Source organism: Molothrus aeneus, chromosome 25 (genome assembly GCF_037042795.1).
Source record: "Molothrus aeneus isolate 106 chromosome 25, BPBGC_Maene_1.0, whole genome shotgun sequence".
Taxonomy (NCBI): domain Eukaryota; kingdom Metazoa; phylum Chordata; class Aves; order Passeriformes; family Icteridae; genus Molothrus; species Molothrus aeneus.
Window position 1 is genome coordinate 5,112,615 of NC_089670.1, and position 20,812 is coordinate 5,133,426.

A 20,812-nucleotide genomic window follows, 5' to 3' on the forward strand; every position below is an offset into this window, starting at 1 on the left:
CAGAATTTGGTCTAGGGCAATTAATTTCCCCTTGGGTAGGGCTCAGGCACACAAGTAAATTACCATAGGATACCTGCTGCTGAGCCCACTGAGTGTTCAAAGCCTTTGGAACAGTTAATATTATACCAAGTACTATGGGATGTGGTGTCTCAACACAGTCACTGAAGTGATTCAGCTTCTTGGCTATGCATATCAACTTCTTCAATGCTTTTCTAGTTTGTATTTCTCACCCTTAGGTACAGAATGATTTTTTCATCCTCTACACTTCAATATGTCACAAATTAAGTTTTTTTTTCTAAAATGGACAGCTTTGGAAAGAACATTTAAGCATAACAACACTTCTAAAAACACTTAATGGTACCAAGTGTATCAGAGATTCACTGCGAAAAACAAGGGATGGTGGTTGTTTAGTTCTCATGGAATTCTTTGTAGCAAATCCCTACTTCATTAGCAAGGGAGAAAAACTGCCTTTGATCTTTAGAAAAATAATAGTGTTCTGCTTAAACACAATCCTATTCACAAGATTTTATTGAAGGTTATGCTCTTCTATAATTGGGATCACAAGGACAAAACAAGAGACTGTTTTTAGGTATTAAGCCATTTCTTAATGGGCTTATTTTAATTCCATGTAATTCCCAAAAAGATGACCAGATTTACTTAGAAAGTATCCGGGGTTTCATTTTATTTTCAACCATTTTAAAGAAGAAATATAAAGAAATATATGTTTCACATCCACAGAGATGAAATAGCACCATCCCCTTCACACAAACACTACAGAGTAAGGGTGTGGTTCCAGGTATACTTTTCCTGATGACAAAGTCCCTGCCCTTTTCCAGCCTTTAAACAACAGTTCACTGTCCTCTGTTGGGTACTGACACATCTGTGAGCCCGAGGTGCAATTGAGATGTTTGCTATAAACCACATCATAGTTTAAACCACATGGAAAAGATCTGGGTTAAATGAAATTTTTTTATGATTGATAGACAAGTAAGTGGTTGAGAAGACAGACTTCCCTTATCATTGCTACTGAGTCTGGAATATTGGGATATTAAAGTTTAGCAGTCCTATTCCTATATGTCCTGCCAAATTCTGAGGCTCCATCACCAGGCAATTCACTTTGATCCCAGTAGTCTGTGGCTGGTCTGTGCCTCCCCAAAAAGACAGCAACCTTAAGGGGCTGTGTGTGATCTCTGTCAGGCTGCTCCAGGGCCTAGAAGGAGCAATTTATTCTGCTTTTCCAGCCCTCCATGTATTGTAAGAACAGTATCCACCACCAGCAACTTGTTGTATAAAGGCATCAAAACATTGTCTGTGCCCACCTGTTCCCAGCAAGGTCAAGAACAATGTCTCTTACCAGTTTGTTTATCTCAAGTGCACTCTCCTGATGTTCAGCATCCAGGTGGGTTAAGGGGTGCTGCAGAGGCTGACCAGGGGCAGGGAAATCTGGCTTCTACAATGAAACAAAAAAAAGACAGAAATATTTGCTCCTGGTGTTGCTAAAACCAGTGTGTCTGCCCACAGGGGAGGCAGTGAAGAGAGATAAAGAGTTCCCACCTGGAAGTGTGATTTGATGAAGGAGGAGAAGGGATGGCTGTTGATGGTGGGTGGGAGGGAAAGGTCATCCTTGACCTTGACTTCTGGGGGCTGTGTCTCAGTTATCTGGTTGGCCTGTGCTTGGTGTCGACCTGCAAGGGAAGGAGGTCTGCTGTGCTGGCAGGACACAAACAATTCACAGGGCAGCTCCTGCTGACCTGCACCTCACCCTGCTGAGCCCCTGACCCAGCCCTGGCTGCAGGGACACCCAGCCCAGCCCCCAGCAGGCACAGCCTCACCTCCCTGAGAGCACAAGGACTCCCTTCAGGAGGGAAATTTTACAGCTCTGATCTTTCAGACCATTCTCCCCAGGGAACACCTGGAGATTCAAGGCTGCTTGGCAGCACTTACAGGCAGGAAATGCTGAGCCCATACAGAGATACTGCTGACAACAATCCCCAGTCCACAAGGAAATGAGAGGTCTTTGTAATGAAGGATTTCTCATGGGTAAGAGAAGAGCAAACATCACTAAATGAAGGCATTTCTCAGTGCAGCACAGCTCCTGTGCATTCCTCTCTCTCCAGCTGTGTCCCTGATGCTCTCCAATCCTCCCCATTTACATCCCATCAGCTTTCATTTCCAGCAGTTTCACTGTTCCCTGAGCCCCTCTGGCTTACATTGCTCACTAGACCAGCTGATAGTCCCTGCAGGGCTCTGCCATGAAATGTGAGCTATTTGGGAATCCAGCACAGTCTGCTCCAATTCACCAGACTCTTCTGCCTGATTGTCTCCCTTACTGTTCCCCACAGAAGGCCACAGGCACAGCTGGCTTTGGCTTTGACGCCACACAGACACAGAGAGGCAAATCCTGCCTCAACCTAGTTGCAGCTTAAATATTCACATTGTACAGAGAGCTACAGAGGAAACACAACTGCCCAAAACTCAATGCTCAGGGTCAGATCAACAGCTTGTGAAATTATTGCAGTTAGTGGTATTTTGGTGATTTGAAAACCAATTGGTGCATCCCAAAATTGATAAATTAACTCAATTTGTTACATTGTTACATCCTTAAGTTATTATATTGTTATGTCCTTGGACTGATAAATTGTTATTTCTCAAGTTATGACATTGATCCACAATCAAGCTGTTACCCTGTTTCTCCTTCCTTCTATTTTAAACTTCATTTTGAGGAAATAATTTTTAATGAAACCTAAAAATATTTCTTTGAAATTGTCCAAACTGTTGTTTTCTTCCCCTTCAATTTCCTTAAAGATTTTAGACTAGGTAAAAGATGGGTTTAAGTTTTTCCACTCCAAATACTCATCTCTGCCAGAGACCTGGGTTCATTAAGCAATTTGCTGTCACGTAACTTTGACCAAAGAGTTTTGGACCATCCCTGCCATCAGTTCTACCTGCCCAGTTCAAAAGAAGAGCTGAAAAATTAACAAAGATACTGATTTTCAAGCTGGTGCTCTGCCCCCTGGACCAAGTTGCTTTTCCTCCCTACCGTGTCAGGAAACAACATCCATGGTACCATTTGCCTTTATCATATTTACACTGCAATGATAATGAATCAAAACCAGCCCAGTGACAGGCAGCAGGGAGAACAAAGACATACTTTGATATAAACAAGGAAATACTCAGTGAAACAGTGCAGGAAAGGGAGGGAAGGAGGAGGAGGATTTCTCACCTTCAACAAAGTGCAGGAGGGCTGAGAGCTCTGCAGGGATCTCCAGCAGCCCCACGTCCTGGAGACAGAAACAAATCAGTCAAAAACAAATCAGAGAAAAAACACATAAAAACCCTGAGCTGAGACTGGGTGAAACTGCCTTGGAAAAGCTGCCAGGACAGGGATGGAGCATCTGAGCCAAAGCAGTGAATTCTGCCTCCACATTCAGAGCCATTGCAGACAGGGAGGTATTGCCTGAACACAGCTTGTGACATGGGTCAGCACAGGAGGGAAAGGGAGCAATTCCTGAATAAAATATCAACTGCCACAAGGGGAAGGACAGGAAAGTTGGCTTTCTTTGACTCACCCCTCATTCCTATCAAGTGTGGCATATTGCACTGTAGAGATTGCACCTGAAGGGTAAGGGCCATTTCCTCCTGCCCTTTCCTGACAGTTTTCTTTTGATTTTTCTGTATCAAAAAGTGCTACAGCATAAAATGAGACCTGATTCTGATCTTTGATACATATTGGAGGTTCCTAAAAAAGCTCAGATCTCTGTCTGGGTAATCCAGAGGAGAGTCTGGCCAATGAGTTTCAATTTTTCACTGGTTTGCACCTTGCACTGCTGCAGGGTAGGAAGCAGGTGGGCCAATACAACACAGTGTCAGCCTCACTGCATGTAGAGTCAGCTCAGGGCATTTCAGACAGAACTACTCAGATTAAGGCACTATATAACCAAGCCAAGGTCACAAACCCTGAGTTTGTGGGATTTTTTGGTTTCCTGTTTTTTGGATTTTTTTTTAAGATCTGCATAGTAAAGCTTTTTTTAAGATCTGCATAGTAAAGTGTGTCGCCAGCACATTATTCTGACATCTCTCTCCACTTGAAGACACATTCACAGCATTTTTGATCAGTTTGATTTTGCTCATAAGATACTTGACTTCAAGTCTGGCTTTTCAATGGTGTATCCAGGAAGTGGACTGTGAAATTCCACAGTTCTGGATCCACACCTGGGGAAGGAGGTGATACAAGAGCTTCCATTTTTTTTCTTGTTGTTACTGACAGATCTATACAGAATTGTGGATAATATCAATTCAGATTCCCTTGATACAGACACTGCAGCAAATGTGTGTCCAGTCAAGACACATCAATAATGGCATTAGTTAGAAGTGTTGATACAGACTAAAAGTGTTGTGAAACCTTTAATACATCCATTTCTCTACATCAGCTTCTGTTAATACATTTATGCAGAAGTGTCTCATTCCCATTCCTCACAACAGAAGATGATTGCCAAAAATAATCTTCCCTCCACCTCTGCAGACCAGGTCAGTGCTGTGAGCAAACACAGTGCTCTGGTTCAGGACTGGCTGACAGTGCCTGGCTGTGCCCAGAGCACGGGAAACACTGAACTGATGAGATATTTCTCTATTAGAAGGCCCTTGACACCATCTAACCTGCATTCTGTATCAGGTTCCAGACACGTGTGCCCTCTCTAGATGTTCTGCTGTTCCCCAGCAAACCTGGCCTGAGGAGGCACAAGGGAGGGAGAACACCTGGAGAACCTGAGTTTTTTATCTCAGACCACCCCAGACCCTTTGACAACTCACCATTCCTTGGCTGGGACTATTCTCTGTGTCAGCACAGGCCAGGGAGCTCCTTCTTTGTTTCCTTTCCTCTTAATCCTGCTATTAGGAGATGAAAGGGGATAGAGGGTGGGAAGATATGTGGGTGAATTAAATTCCAGCTATTCTGGGGGCAGATGCTGAGGGTGGCCAGGAGACGGTGTCCTGCTCCAGCAGCTGAAATGACAGAACAGCTAAGGAGCCTTCCTGGGACCCCAACTCAGTGTATTGAGAAGGGGCTGCCCAGGCAGAGACCTGAGCTTTGCTGGAACACCTCCTGCCCTTCCTGACACAATCCAACAGCAAGAGCCTGCAGCACCTGCCCACCATCCTGCCACACTTTCCCTTGCTGGGCATCTGATGTGGCTCAGGACAAAAGCTCCCAGCAGCTGCCACCTCCTTCAGAAATATTCACCCACCTCCTTCAGCATCAAAGCACCTGATAACAGCCTGAACAGGACAGATGAACTTGTCCATGGAGAGGAAATCCTTTAGAAAGGTGGGAGTGATACCAAAAACTAAACTCCCTCACAGCTCTGCCCTTTCCCTTCCGTTCTATTGCTCCCCAGCCTCATCACTCACCTGAGATGGGGAAGGAGGGTCTCTGGCTCCTTCTCTGCCTCTCTCCTGCCTGTCAGTGGTGCAGAGCACTGAGACTACATGGGAAGTTATGAGGGCTGGGCTGAGAAAGACAGTGCAAGCTAAAGTCCAAAGGGCAGGGCTGTGGGGTGGAGGAAAGGAGGAACTTTGCAGCAGCTGAACTTTGAGACCTTTGCTGCTGCTACTGCATGTACAGAGACCTCAGCAAACAAACACTGAAGGAGCAGAAACAGATTCAATAGAGTTGCACTGTTGTGGTTACCTGGGAGAAAGAAAATCTGGATCCTGTCCAAGTGGGAAGGGCAAGAAACAGAATAGAAACTCATGCTGTGCTGGATATGGCAGGAGAGGAGGCACCTCTGCAGGTTTGTATCAACACCATTGTTCTTAACCCTCTGCCCCACCATGCCCTCAGCCATGCCAGGAGCTGTGCTGGGTCCTTCCCCTGTAAAGCTGACAGCTATGAGATGTTACTGCTGCTCTAAGGAGGAGTCGTCTGATTTCCTCTTTCCAGATTTATTTTAATAGTAAGGAAATGGATAAGGAAATGGCCCTTACCCTTCAGGTGCAATATTTTAATTTCCCAATTTTATTGTAATAGTTTGTACACAATACATTATACCCACTGGACAGAACCATGGCTCTCTCCTGTACACTACTTTCCATCTTCTCAAAAACTTGCCATCCTGTTCTCACCCCAGCTGATCTCCAAGAGGCCAAGGGCTTGAGCAGCCTGAGGCAGCTGTAAGGGATCAGGGGAGGTTCATCATGGACTGAAAGAATCTTGCAATTCAGTCACCATCAGTAATTGACCTGGGCAACCAAAAAAGCAAGGTGAATGACACCTTAGAGCTTGAGCAGAACAGCAGCTCTGAAGAGCACAGATGGAACTGGCTCTTGTCTCATGTAGGGCAGCCTGGAGTGATGCCTGGAGAGGCTGCCTAGAACAGAGGCTAGACTGAGTTAGAGAATAAAGTGGGTATTCATTAAAGGCCTTCAACAGATACACCTTGGGCAGTGCAGGAGCCTGGCAGAGACTACACCCAAGATGGACAATGGTCATGAGTTTTTCAGACAGATACAAGTTTGGTCTATCTGCATATCACGGGTTAATTGTTTAATTACAGCTTCAGGTAATGAAGTAACATTCTCCCAGTTTGCTTCCCCCAATTCACTTTTGCTTATTCTTTTCAGACCTGAGGCTGTGATGGTGACCCTGGTTCTCAGGCCTGGAAGGATTGTTTTGTCTGACCAAACTGTGAAGAGAGCTTACTAACATTCCATATGGAGTTCAGAGTTATACACTAATGCAGTGCAGAATCTGAAAAATATAAAAGCTAAAACTGAAGGCATCATTCCCACCCTGGCTCACACAGCCAGACCCATGAATCAGCTGTGTTTGCAATACCTGTGCCAATTCTGCATGTCATTTAGAGAGAGAAGGCTCCAGCCTCTCTGCTTCCTTCATTTGGCTACATTTATGTCAGACAGAGGGTGAAGGACACCTCCCTGGGTGAGGACACCTCACCTCACTCCCAGCAAACCTTCCAAAGCCATCCCTGCCCTGGCCTCACCCAGTCTCACTCTGCTTAGGGCAGGAACAGCCCCTCCTGTACACCTTGCTCTGCTGTTACCTGGCAGCGCTTCCTCCTCTGAATCAAAGGTCTGGAGATCACAATCATGGTTTTAAATTGCACCAAAGTCTTCTTCAGCCTCCTGTAACGCTTCCTAGAGGATGAGGAGAGAATTGTCTGATGGGGGACACATCAGCCACACAGACACACACGGAGCAGGCCAGGAGCCAACATGAGGAGGGGCCTGGACATCCCCACCTGGCTGTCCCTTGGCAAGGCCAAAGAGCTGTCCCTGGGCTGTCCCTTGGCAAGGCCAAAGGGCTGTCCCTGGGCTGTCCCCTGGCTCCTGACCTGGCCTGGTAGCCTCGGAAGTGAGCCTGGATCAGTGTGACTTTCTCCTGCAGGACGCGGAGGCGCCGGCGCTGGAGGAGGCGGCGGAATTTCCTCTGCAGGGTGACAACGGCCCAGCTCTGCCTCTGCTGCCATCGCCTCTCCAGCAGCTGCCTGCCCTTCTCCTTCAGAAACACCTGGGCAAAGGCAGCAGCTGCTGACCCACGAGGCAAGAAGCAGCTTCTCCCAGAGCTGATCAATAATAAAAACTGCTGGTTTATCCCTTTGTAGCCTTTAAGGGTTCTTGCTAAGGAGACTGGGGAGGGCAGGAGGCACAGGTGCAAGTGGCAGAGATGGATGCATTTGGGGTGGACGGGAATCAGGGAGTGATGAAGGTTAGCAGGTAGCAAAAGTAGAAGCCCAGGAATGCTGGGTATACGAAGGGCTTGGCCATGCTACAATAGCCTGGAGCTGGAGTCTCCTGTTAATCTGAAGTGCTAAAAATACCTCCTTAGTACTTGGGACAAGAGGCAAAGGTGAGAGGGGAAGGTGTGCAAGGCCCTCCCTCTGTGGGCAGAGGCTGAGCTCCTCTCCTGCTTGGCCAGCCTGGGAATGGTGGGTGGGGCTGTGCAATCCAGCTGGGATTCTCAGTAAGCATCACCTTTGTCACCCCAATCTGGTAGAGATCCGAGGGGTTCCCCACCACGTGGGCCAGCACTGCTGCACAGCCTTCTCTCTGCTCCAAGCTGCTGGGCCTGCTCCCAGCCAGGAGCCCGTACCTGGCACAGGAGGAGTGGGTGTGACAAAAACCAGGGCTGTATGTGGAGCCCTCAGAGAACAAATCCTCCAGGGCTGGGGGATCCCAAGCCAGGACAGCCCCGTACCTGGCCAGGAAGCTCTGGAATGGCAGATGGACTGGGAACCCCTCCTTTAGGATGTGGATGGCCTCCAGTATCCCTGAATGTCGCAGCTGACAGTTGACATATTCCACATCAAAGACATTTGAGAGCTGAGAAGATAAAGCAGACAAAAAAAAAAAATAAAAACAAGAAATAAAGGCAAATTAAAGAAAGGAGACTGAAGGCAGGGAGTTTAGAAAGGGTCTCCTTCTCTTGTCCTGTCCTTGGATTGGATCTTGCTGCAGGCTGTGCCATGGAACACAAAGCCCAAGGAATACTTTGGTGTCCAGCTGACCCCGGTTCTGCTCCTGCAGCACAGGATTAACTCACAGGGCCACAGGGAAGGGTGGGACACAGAACAATGGGGAAGAAAAGTCTCAAGCTATCAAATGAAACAAAGAAGTTTAAATCCCAGCTGTGAAAGGAGAGCTGTTGGAGGAGAATGAAGGAACTGAGGGACTCCATAAGGAGCTCAGGGTGCTGCCCTACCTTCCTGGGGTTAGGGGTGATGCAGCGGATGAAGAAGGCATGGCTCCTGCAAAACAAAGGAAGAACCTTGGGCCACCCTCCTCTCTGTGCTGACCCTGGAACACTTCACATTCTGTGTGCCAGCAGCATCTCTCACCCTCTCAGCTTGGCTGTGAGGTCCTGCAAAGACTGCTGGAATTTGGACACCAGTGTGGAGGCCTGAGGCCTGAGCCCTCTGCCCCTGCCCCCCAGCTCCCTTCGCTGACCATAGGCAGCTTTAGCCCTCTGGAAAATCTCAGACACCACCTGCAAAAACAAAGAAATTACCAAAGCTCGCTGAACTATGTGGAAAGAAGAATCTCTTCTACCTGAAACTTAAGGGGACCATTTTCCCTTGCCCCTGGCAGTGGCAGGAATGCAGCTGCATCCTCAGGCAGTCTCTGTTTTATATATAAAGTGCATCAATTGTGGGCAAAGACAATTTGCCCAATTCCCAAGTAAATTCAGTAAAATAAAACTTGTGGCTTCTCTAGGTTCTCCTGACAGCTGTTTAGTACCTTTCTGCTTCTCACATTAAGACAATGAATGGATCATTGGGCACCTGCAGTAGAGATCTTCCTCCTGACCACTTCTGTACCTTGAGGCGGCTCTGGGAGAAGATATCCAGCACCTCTGGCCGCAGCTGGTCACGGTTTTTATGGAGAAACTTGTGGACCTGCAGAGGCAAAATCTGATTTAAAGCACCATTCAGACCACTCAGACAGGCACACACCCCTGTTACACACACTGGGAGTGGGGACAGGCAGCTGGAGAGTGGGAACAAGGGGAAAGCCCTGGAGAATGAGGCTGGTTCTTCCTGCTGCCACCAGGGTAGAGAGGACAATGACTTCTGCTTTGAGAAGGGATTGCTCCGTTTCTCCTTCACATCACCCTGCAGGCTTTCACCTCTCTTTTTGTTTGGTTTTTTTTTTTCCCCAGCAGCCAGAGCTTTCCTGCATTTCCAGGGCTCTGAGGCTGTTGTGTCACTGAGGGCAATTCCTATTTTGCTTCTGCCCTGAGGCAGCTTAGTTGGCTCTCTTAGTAACAATCTCCTCTCTTCTGATAAACTGGTGCTCTAGAGGGAAGTGCAGTCACAAGGGGAGAGCTTTGGTCGCAGAGCTGCTCCATCAGGACACCCACAGCTTTTCCCCAGGGTGAGTTATTTCTCCAGCTGCTCTGAGCCCCTGCCAGCTCACCTGGTAGGTGACAGGGCCAGCATAGTGCTGCACAGTGAACTCCGGCAAAGGCAGCCTGGGCTTGCTGTACCAAGGGCTGTTTCCATGGTGGTAATGACACTTCTGGAGGAAAGTGTGGTCTGTGGCCTGCAAAAGAGATTTCCTGATGCTGCAACACTCTCAGTAGGCTGAAAATTCACTGCTGAACTGAAGGTAAAAACATTGAACACTTGTGCAATCATTCTGGAAAACAGCCTCACCTTAACCATCCTCTGAAAGGGATCCCATGAAAGGCTGGGAGCTCCTCACCTGAGTCAGGGATGTCTGGTCATCCAGGATGCACAAGAGGCCGTGGGGCTTTGCAGTAAGGAAATCCAGGCATGACTCACTGCACATCTTGGAAATAGGAATCCAAGCTAACTGCTCCTGGCTGTATTCCTCCTGCATGTTAAAGGCCAAACCCAGCCACACAAACAAGGACAAATGGAGAGAATTAACAGAGGGATTTGGGTTGTTTATCAGGAAGTTAGTGTTTCACTGCTGTTAGGAATTTGCCTAGAATTGTCTGGTTTTGTCTCATAAAACTTCTTCTGAAGCCACTAATGATTTTCCTGATTTGAGAGAAGAAGGCTGCTAAACTGAGTGATACAGTGAACTGTAGAAGTCAACAAGTCTGATAAATACACTTTCGTCCCCAGGACATAAGTGGCACAGAAAATGCTACAAAGAAGCCAAACAGGCTTTAAAAGCACCCATTGAGGTCTGGGCTCTGACCCTGACCAACTCACTTCAAAAATCTGAAAAGGAAGCAAGGTGCTGACAAAATCTCCTTCCCTTAATTTACTGTAGAATTAATTAAAGGTATTAAATAGGCAACTCTTTGGGCTAGGATTCCATGGATATTGCCCAAGAAGACCATTCAGTTTCCTGTTCCCTGCTGAGGGACACTCTGAGGATGCCTCAGCTCAGTCCATGTGTGCTGGCTCAAGGTGCTGTGAATTCCACTAAGCTCCACTCACCTCTTCCTGGGCAATGACAGTCTGGCTGAAGAACCACTGGAGGTGCTCATTGGCAAAGTTGATGCAGAGCTGCTCTAAGCTGTTCACCCCCAGATCCTGCAAAGACAAAAATCCATCCCTTCCCAGGCCCAGGGAGCTGTGGCTCCCTCTAAATGCTGCACAGGCCAAGCTGAGCTGAGCTGCTGGTTCTGGCCAGTGTGAATGAACCCCAACAGTTCAAACCACCTTCTGTCTGGTTTGCAAGCTCTCAGCCTGGCTCACTGACTAGGCTGAACAGCCAGAGGTGAGACAAGCTGTGAAGGAGCACAAAGAAGGAAAGATCTACTCTTGGATACACAGCCCACCTCTGTATTCCATGGTTTTCAGCATTCATTGGGACACAGGTTTTAACAGGAGCCCTAAACAAAACACTGCAAGGCCTTGGTGAGCACATGCCCTCACTGCTTAGGCCACAGCAAAAGAACATGGAAAACAACCTCAAAGCCATGGATGTCCACAATGCCCACGGCACAGTCGGACTCCCAGGGAGCCAACCACTCATTGATCCTCAGCAGCAGCCACTCAAAGAGCAGGTAGTACAGAGCCTTGGCAATGGAGTCCCTGAGTGGGAGGGGGGAGAAGAACCAGTTACTGCAAAGACAGCACCTCTGGGTGCATCTCACCCACCCAGACATCAGCAGAAGTCACCTGGCATCAATGGCTCCTTCTACAGACAGAGGGGTGAAGATCCGATCATAAGATGTAACCTGGATACATAAGGAGACAGAATTTACTCTTATTATTTCACAAAAATACCTTTTTTATTTTTTTTTTAATCCACGAGGAAGTCAGCTCAGTTAATAAATGGATTTTTTTTCTATTTGGCTGAGAATTTACCCAGATATCAAAAGAAAAACTTTTTACCTTTAAAACCCAGAATTTTGCTGCCAGAGGTGAGAGTCAACTGGCCAAAGTGATAAACCTGAGGCCACTCATGTCATAAAAGAGCCCCCCTAGATGTGAGCTCTGCCATCTTTACAGAGCTGCCTTGAGGGGCTCAGCCCACCCCAACCATTTTATTCCTGCTGTTACCCCCCAGATTTTGAGCCTTCTAAGTTTAGGACAGTGGGGCAGGACATGGGATGCTTCAGGAGGAACGGGAAATCACCAGAAGGGACTCACAGTGACACGGTGAGTGACAGCCCTCTGCAGCAGTTCGGCTGACACACGCAACAGATTGGCCACAATCTGAATTTCAGCCTCACTGGCGATGGCTGCGTGTTCAAAGGAGTCTTTCTAAATAACAAAGTGTTCTTTATTATATATGTTATAAATATATATTATAATATTGGCTTTTCACAAATATTAAAATAGATTTTATATGTGTAGTGTTAAAGTAACTTTGTTATAAAGATACAGTTTTTAGTTCTGTTGTTAATTAAGCTTAGTGAAATAGCTGCTTGTGCTAAAATGCCATCTTGGATGGGATAACATCCAATGAATACAGGATGAGGACACCTGTACAGATCTGCCAGCTATCAGCACTCACACTCTGAAGGCAGTGTGGGCCAGGGCCCAAAACTGAAGATGATGGTAAAAATGGACTAAAACCACAACCAAGGAATCTGCATGCTCTAAAAAGGCAGACCCAAGGAGGGGCCATGTAAAAATTCGTCAACTAGTTTGGGAAAAAGTTTACTATGCTTAAGGGTCTATGAATATGCAACAGGCTGACGTAAGGGAAAAGGTATTTAAGGGGTATCTCTGAAGATAACAGGGTGCTCTTAGCTGAATGCCAAGATGCACCCAGCCTTAATAACCTTTGCTCTATGGTCCTTGTCTCTTATTATCACTTATTAAACTTTTTAAATTTTCACAGGAGAGTGAATGTGTTTTTCACATATATTACTGTACACAAATTACTATCTATATTACTATATATTATAGATAGGAACAATGGATGGGATACAAGGTCCCTCTTGTATTAATATTCTCAACAGCACCTCAGCTGCACAGAGCTGGTCACAGCCTGGGCAGAGCACCAGGTTCATTTTGGCTCCTTAAAAAGCCACCCAAGCTCCAGTGACCTTTGGTTGTCTCCCAGCTTCTGTCCCTCCCTAGACCAGTCTAGAGCCCAGCACTGAAAGGACAGAAAGGTCTTCAAAGGATGTCATCCTCAGTCAGGAATCATGTCCTCAGTCCCACCACATGGCACAACAGCAATATCCAGCACAAATATCCTATTCCCAAACTGCTGGGGTTACTGTACCTCATAGGAGGTAAAGCAGATGTTCCCCAGCTGCAGAATGGCAGCCAGGACAGCCCAGGTGGAGCTCAGCTGATCATCTGAGAGGCCGATTCCCTCCAGAGCTTGCACCAAGACCAGAAAATCCTGACTGTCCTCCTTCCCCAGGACTTCACATGCTCTGCCCTGAGAGAAAAGGGGGGATAATCGTGATCAGCCCCTTCAGCCTCAGGCAGGGCTTAATCCACCATCAGGAATCTTCAGAGAAGTAGTTCAATCTTCTAAAGACTGGAGGAATCTGAAGAGATGAAAGACAACACTAGTGGAAACTCAGCATTTGTGAGGGGCCAGTGTCTTTACCCTGTGGAGTTTTGAGATTAAGATCTCTCTTACCCACACCTGCCAAGTTTCTGCTGGAATTGCAGTACAAGCTCCCCAGGATGCCGGGGTGGAATTTGAGGAGAGGAGAAGTGGTGCCTGAGTGGAGTCCCAAGTAAATCATGGCAGAGCAGCTCCCCAGATGGTACCAGATGGGTTCTGTAAAGCCAGGGAGCCTCCCAGGGTTACAGCCTGTCTCACCTTGGCCACAGAGCTCCAACACAACACGGGTTCATCACTCCTCTGCTTCTTTTCCTCTCTACGGGAGGACACTCCTAGCAGCTGCCTGTGACCCTGAAGGTCACAGAAATCCTGGGTCAGGGGTTCTGCAGAACCTGTTTGTGCTCAAGGGCATTCTTTGACCACAGTTCCCAGCTCTCAGCAGATTTTGGTGAGACAAGGATGAGGTTCAGGCAGTCCTTGGGCTCCTTCTTGCCAAGATCCAAGATAGATTTTTTCAATCTCTGCTAACTCTTTTGTGCACAATCTGATCTTCCCTTCCCTTCTCTGCAGCAGGCTGGGATATTCCTGTTAATTTTCACCTTGAAGATTTTGCTTTACAATGCTTTGCTAGCCAGGTACCATTAATCACCCATTAGGGGCTGGGCCCTTCATTGCCCTCCATCCTAGAGCCATTCATGGTCCATTCCTCGCCCGAAGGCGAGGTGATAGCAATCGCTATCGAGGATTCCTCCTGACCGCGGCTGCTGGGAGGAATTTGAATTTGTCACCTGGGAAAGCTGACTCACGCTGAGATAGTAAAAATTTCTTGCTGTTGTTGTGACCTCCTTGATTATGGAAAACAATATTTTAAAAACTCAAACAAAACCAACCAAACAAACAAAAAACCAAACAAACAAAAAAAAAGTGTTCCAAGATTGCGACTTTATGACTTGATGTAAGTCTGACAAACAAATTCAATTTAAATAATTGCAATCAGCAGTATATTTCAGTGGTTTAAAATCTGCACTCACTGACAATAAAGGAAGTGTTTTGCAGAAGATAGAAAGAAATTCTCCCTGCTTTTGGCAGTCCCACGGTAATGAGAGGCAATGAGAAAAGGGGTTTTACACCACACGATGGAGCCATGAGTCTACACAACGACTCCTCGTTAAAGCCCGTCCTTTCAGAGCAGAAGGGGCCTGAGAAGTGAGAAAATGATCACTAAAGAGACAAAGATGTTGATTCTTAGATCAGGGATGAGAAGGAGCAGAGCTGACTTTCTGCAGGGGAGCAGAGTGATTTGGTGCCTCTCTAAGCAAACAGAGGGGATGCCTGGACCATTTCTCTGTGCCAGCTGCTGCAGAGCACCCTCAGCTCACTCACCTGGTTCAGGTAGAAGTAGGACTCTGCCTCCTGCAAGTACAACTCCTCTTTCTGCTCCACGGGCAGCCCTGCCAGCAGCTCGTAAAACACGTGGTAGTTCCTCTCACCGTGGGCCTGATGGGACACATCCATGGAGCTGATCCATATCCAGCTCCAAAAACCCCCAGAACACACTCACAGAGCAGGATCAGGGTTCCCACTGACACCTCAAGAACACTCCCTCTGGGAGAAGTCCTTTTCACACAGCTCTAATATTTGACCATTCCCACACTCCAGACATTAAGAAAAACTAATTGAGGGAAGATTCAACTTTCAGTAATCCCTAATAAGTGGCTTAATTCAACATGTTTGAGACAGAGAAACCTCCTGTTTTATTCAAATAAAAGAAGTGGTCACCCTGTACTACATGGAGGGGACCTAGTTCTTGCTGGTAGAAGAAATGGAAAACAATTCTCATACTAATTCCCACCCCTGTTATTTAACAGTAAATTTAAGTCTAAATGTTAATAAGGGAGAGAGGGGGCCACTGGTCCTCACCTGAAACACCACACGGGACTTCTCCAGCAGGTACTGGGAGATGGATGTTCCCACCACAATGCCCCTGAGCAGAAGACAACAGATCCTGTCAGAACCTGGGGACAGGTTTTCTGCAGATTTGTGTCTCCGCAGATAAGAACAATCTTAGGGACATAATCTACACGAATCTCCAAATTGTTTTGACAAAATTGTGGGATTTTCATGGAAACCAAGCAAGCACAGAATAAGAAGGAAAGTCATAATGTGGGTAGGAATAAAGGTCAATTCTCTTAACAGTCTGAAACAACCATCAGAGTTCCACAAAGTGTCTGTACCTGACCTGTGAGGGTTTGATAAGTGACCTAGAAGAGGAGCTGAACAGCAATGGGACAAAGCTTCCTGCTTGTATGAAATTGTTCAGGGTAGTGAGGATGAAGGCCAACTGTGAATAAATGCAGACAGACCTTAGAGTGCAGAGTGAGTGAGCAGGAAAATGGCACATGAAGCCCACTGTAGATAAATGTGAAGTGATGGGTACAGACCCAGCGTCACATATAAACAGACAGGCTCAAATTTAACCATTGTTCCTTAGGACTGAGACCTGAGGGTTATGATAGACAGTTCCATGAAACAATCAGCTCAGGGCTTGGCAACAGTCAGGAAAAATCCCCAAACAAACCAACCAAATCCAGAAGTTAGAAAGGAGGCAGGCTCAAAACAGAAAGGTGTTTTTCACAGAACTGGTTAGACCTGTGGAACACTTGAAGGCTGTTGCAGAAACATCAAGTTTGTATGAGCCCAAGAGGAAACTGGAATACCTCAGGAGACTGAGGAAAACTCCTGAGCTGCTGCAAATGTTAAAGAGCTCAAGGGGTTTTAGGGAAAAGCATTGTTTGTATTTGGGCTGTTCTTGCCTCAAGCAGTGCCTGAGGTCAGTGCTGAGGACACTGCAGGGTATCAGATGGGTCCTTGGTATAAACCAGTTCAGCCATTCTTATGTTCTCATTTTAACTCATCTTGACAAACAAGATCTGTTCTTTTGGGAGGAAACACAAAAAAAGCAAAATAGGGGTTTAAACTCACCCTCTTCCTACCCTGATAATAGCAAGAGGGAAAGGGAGGGAGGGTTAATGTGTGAGCTCTCAGCACTGCTCCACCTGGTCTCACCCAAACACCCCTTGGCAGCTGGAGGGACCCGAGGGGATTCTCCAACACTCACTGTCGCAGGTGGACACTCAGCAGCTTTCCAAAACGGCTGGAGTTGTCATTGAGGATGGTTCTTGCATTTCCAAAACTCTCAAGGATGGATAGGACATTGCAGGGCTGTAGAGAAAAGAGGAGGGAACACTTCAGTAGCAATCACAGGGTTTTAAACTCAAAAGGGTTTATGCACCTGTCAGTTTGAAAAGATAAACAAAAAACGGGACTTCACTGATATAATTGTCACATGAGTAAAAGATGTCTTTTAAAATGTATCATTATCTCTAGCCAGTGGTGAGTTGCTCTGTGAGCTCTTTACTCTCACTGCTATAATCCTTCACTTTAGTTCTGCTCTGTGCTCGTTCTGATTCACCTCCCAGACTGCTAAAAGCTCTCCTTGGCAGCAACCAGCTCTCTGTTCAAACAGATCCAGCACTTTTCACAGCATCAGTTCTCCCAGGTTTTAAAATACAGAACTACAAATACACCAGCTTTCCTCGAGTCTTTATGGGAGCTTCACCTTGGACCACAAACCCTCCCAAGTCCAGCCAAAGGAACACCATCAGCAGCAGCCTCCCTGCCCTGGCTTTGGCTTCTTTTCCCTGCCCAACCCTCACGGCCTCCAGCCAAGCTCACTTGCCTGTTACCTGTCTGATCCTGTGGCTGTCAGATCCCTGGTACAGCATGGTCAGGTATTGCACAATGGCTTTGGCAGCTTCTGTTTTACCTGATCCACTGTGCCCACTGCAGGAGCAAGAGGTGGAGAAGTTGGCATCGAAACAGAGGTACTTGGTCTAGGCACATCAGAGGCCCTGCTGCAGCAAGTCAGAGGGGGTGTGCTGATTTACAGCTGAAGATCTATCACCCATTCCTTGAAACACTGAGACAACCTGACAAAATGGGCCCACAAAGGATTCCCCAGGGGAATATCAGACTCCTTCTCTCCCACTCCTCTGAAGTGAAACTAAATTCAAACTGTTACTTGCAAAGAGTTAAATAAAAATCCACCTTACTCAGGTTCTCCACAGGCAGCCCTCATGTACAGGTCAGAAGGATCAACTTACAGGCAGTGAAATACAAAAGTGGAACTTTTACATAATGAAATCAAAGGGCCTTCAAAAAAGTCCTTCACTTCCTACCTGATGAGGACACACTGCTCCTGCCCTGATGACTGGGACAGCGTGTAGGCCCTCTCTGCTATGGCAAAGATGTGTCTGCATGGACAGAAAGGACCCCCCATTAACTGACCCCACACTTCACCCAAAAGTGCAGCACCAACAGGGTCCTCACCAGGGATCTACATCAGAGATGGGCCAGTGTCTTCACCCAGGAGACTTGACCTAAAAATCACAGAATTATTTGGGTTGGAGGGACCTTAAAGACCATTTCATTCCTCTGCCATGGACAGGGACAACTTCCACTAGACCTGATTTTTTCAAGCCCTGTCCAGCCTGGCCTTGGACACTTCTGGGATGAACTTTAGCTCTGTAGGATTATGGACCCAAGCAACTACAGCTTTGCCAAATGGGCTGTTCACTTCCTGTGACATTCATCCTGCTCTACCAGAGAACTGGAGGAAAATAAAATACTTTCTGGAATAATAAAATACTTTACAAACAGAACAGGGTTTAGAGAGTTATTTGAGAAAGGAAAACATACGGGGCACTTTTTGAGAGAGTCCCTTGCTGGTACTCGGTAGCCACATCTTCAGAGTAGATATTGAGGTCTTTGAAAGGATTCACAGAAATCAAAATTTGCCCAATGTAAGTCTAGGACAAAAATAAGAAAGGGGGAAAAATCTGGGGGCTTCTTAGAATTTTCTGAATAAGGATTGCAGCTGAATGCATTTATTAAAACAAATATACAAATTCCCTTTAAAGGAATATTATTTATTCTGACTATACTGCCAAGTTATTGAGGACACAGCTTTTCAGTGGTAATTTTCAAATCTCTGTCATTAATAATTTGGGATAAGTGAGCATTCCCTGGTCTGTGGTCATCTTCTTTAGTCACTATCTATTCTCTACATCAAATTACAGGCACAGGTTTGAACACTTGAGCCAGTAAATGGAAAAGAGAACAATTCACCATCCACAACCAGATCTGGACTAAAACACTGTGAAATGTTTGCAGAAACTCTGAGGTTTCTTCTCAAGATCCACAATTTTTAACTCAGAACTTCTCTGCTAAAATAGGAGATTCCCACTAGGAGCAGCTGAGGCTAAAAAGGAGCCCAAGTATGCTCACAGGTTGGCACCAAATACCAAAATTACAGAGAAACTCTAGAACTTCCAGATTTTACCCCAAATATTTCATGCTACCTGATTTCTGAGCAAAACTGTGGGAGTATAGTTTTTATCATTGTTCCCAGTAATGAGTGAGATGCTTGGTGCATTATTAAAGCTTGATGGCATAATATAAATTACTTTCTCTAAAAGCTCATTGCTCAGAATGAACAAGCACCAAACCAGACCAAACCAAACCAAACCAAACATCATTATCCATACATAAATGCGATTGCAATGGAACCTCCTCTTCAGGCACAGCAGAACTGAGCTCTCAGAGACTTCCCTACAAACAGAGGAAAGGACTTGTCAGCCATAAGCTTCACTTGCATGTGTTAATATGAAATATTAACCTTTCTGCCCTCCCAAGGATCACAGAATATTGTGAATTGGAAGGGACCCACAAGGATCATGGAGTCCAGCTCTTAACTGAAGGGCCTATATGGGGATCAAAGATTTTGTAAGGAGCTGGGACTAAAACCCTCCACTGCCTTCCTGTGGTTCCAGCATCCTCAGGATTAAACAGGCCAGAGAATGGAGCATTCAAAGCTCAGAATTTCCTCTCAGTGATCCCAGCCCCTTGCACAGCCTTAACAGGTGTTTATCTCAGCAGGACTGCAGGAGGGGAGGATGGTGAGGAGCAGTGTCAGGGGCTTATCTTTCAACAACAGCAGTGAACCAAGGGTTTATCAGCTCTTAGAGATGTAGGACATTATTTTTCACAGCTGAAGGCAACAGGAGTCACTAAAGCCACAGATGCCAATATCAGTAGGCAAAGAACATAGAAATGTGCTTCTCATCCTGCAAGCTGTCTTTTCTTAGCACTCACTTCATACAATAAGAAAGGCATGTTAAATTCCTAATTCTGTCCTTCTGCTACATCACAGAACTCACATCAGCTTCTAAACCTAATTTCCCCTACCCATTAAGTGTTTTGGGCCTTTATTAGAACCCATTTCAGGACTGGGAACCATTTAACAGGAGAGGCAGAGTTCCAGGGATGCAGCTGTACAGAAGTGTGTTAACCAGGCTGGGCTGCTGGCTCTGGGCTGTGACTGCAGAGGTTCAATGTGCCCTCTCTGTGCAGCAGAGCCTGGGGACACGCTCTACATAACAGCCAGGAGCTCCTTCTGCACCTCTGCTCCTCCCCAGTGGTTCAGTGTAGGTCCATAACTTCACTACTAAAATTCAGTCTTTTACTCAGCTTTTCAGCAGAGCATCAGTTACTCAGCTATGATACACATCCAATCCATTCTATTTTCTTCCACAGAGGAAAGATTTTATTTTCTCCTATCTAGCTAATGATCTAGCTAATCTATCTAGCTAATGTGTTTTCTATTTTTGAGCCACCTTTGCAGGATAACAAGCAAGCCCTTGTGACCTGAATAAGCTGCAGACACTGAGGACACCTACTCCAGTCTGGTCAGATCTTCAATCTCCTCAACTTCTGCACAGTGCTCTTCACACATGTACACCTGAAATGCACAGATACATGAGTGAAAATGCACAGATACGTGAGTGAAAATCAGGGGAAGTTCAGTTCCATTCCAGTACTGGGGACAACACCCGTACCTGTTTCTGCATGAACTCCATCTCCAGCACATTGTCAGCAATATCATCTGCCTCCCACTGGTCCTTGCAGACCCTCCCACGGCTGCTGGCCAGCTGGGGCTCCTTGGAGGTGGCCCATTTGCTCAGGTTCTCCATGGTTGGCCGTGGCAGCAGCAGCTCAGAGTTCAGCCACGCTGCAGGGTCCCATCCTTGCCCCTGCTGCTGGGACCAGTGCACACCAGGAGTGACCATGGATCCTGCAGTCTGGAGGACACCTGAACCCTCCTTGCTACCCACCTCACTGCAATAATCTGAGGTAGGGATTGGCTCCTCTTCTTGGCGTGGGAGGAAGCCCTGCTTGCTGTTTCTCTGGCTTGGATCCATCAGAGGTCTGGGAAGGTCAC

The 20,812-nt window shown here is 46.6% G+C and overlaps 1 protein-coding gene across 1 annotated transcript in view; it reads right to left on the reverse strand.

Annotated features, from left to right (window-relative positions):
• MYO15B (myosin XVB) overlaps nucleotides 1-20,564 on the reverse strand; it is a 41,355-nt gene extending 20,791 nt beyond the window's left edge. Inside the window, exons 1-25 of the mRNA XM_066565527.1 lie at nucleotides 20,430-20,564; nucleotides 20,271-20,332; nucleotides 19,080-19,143; nucleotides 18,232-18,341; nucleotides 17,712-17,786; nucleotides 17,220-17,316; nucleotides 16,592-16,695; nucleotides 15,394-15,457; nucleotides 14,857-14,970; nucleotides 13,177-13,338; nucleotides 11,616-11,674; nucleotides 11,405-11,528; nucleotides 10,929-11,024; nucleotides 10,219-10,350; nucleotides 9,931-10,056; nucleotides 9,333-9,410; nucleotides 8,853-9,001; nucleotides 8,717-8,762; nucleotides 8,213-8,337; nucleotides 7,990-8,107; nucleotides 7,350-7,525; nucleotides 7,059-7,152; nucleotides 3,224-3,281; nucleotides 1,555-1,685; nucleotides 1,355-1,450 (exon numbers count right to left, since the gene is read on the reverse strand). Of these exons, the coding sequence (XP_066421624.1) occupies nucleotides 1,355-1,450; nucleotides 1,555-1,685; nucleotides 3,224-3,281; nucleotides 7,059-7,152; nucleotides 7,350-7,525; nucleotides 7,990-8,107; nucleotides 8,213-8,337; nucleotides 8,717-8,762; nucleotides 8,853-9,001; nucleotides 9,333-9,410; nucleotides 9,931-10,056; nucleotides 10,219-10,350; nucleotides 10,929-11,024; nucleotides 11,405-11,528; nucleotides 11,616-11,674; nucleotides 13,177-13,338; nucleotides 14,857-14,970; nucleotides 15,394-15,457; nucleotides 16,592-16,695; nucleotides 17,220-17,316; nucleotides 17,712-17,786; nucleotides 18,232-18,341; nucleotides 19,080-19,143; nucleotides 20,271-20,332; nucleotides 20,430-20,564 (2,595 nt within the window). The remainder of the gene's footprint in view (nucleotides 1-1,354; nucleotides 1,451-1,554; nucleotides 1,686-3,223; nucleotides 3,282-7,058; nucleotides 7,153-7,349; nucleotides 7,526-7,989; nucleotides 8,108-8,212; nucleotides 8,338-8,716; nucleotides 8,763-8,852; nucleotides 9,002-9,332; nucleotides 9,411-9,930; nucleotides 10,057-10,218; nucleotides 10,351-10,928; nucleotides 11,025-11,404; nucleotides 11,529-11,615; nucleotides 11,675-13,176; nucleotides 13,339-14,856; nucleotides 14,971-15,393; nucleotides 15,458-16,591; nucleotides 16,696-17,219; nucleotides 17,317-17,711; nucleotides 17,787-18,231; nucleotides 18,342-19,079; nucleotides 19,144-20,270; nucleotides 20,333-20,429) is intronic.
• Nucleotides 20,565-20,812: the final 248 nt, after the last annotated feature.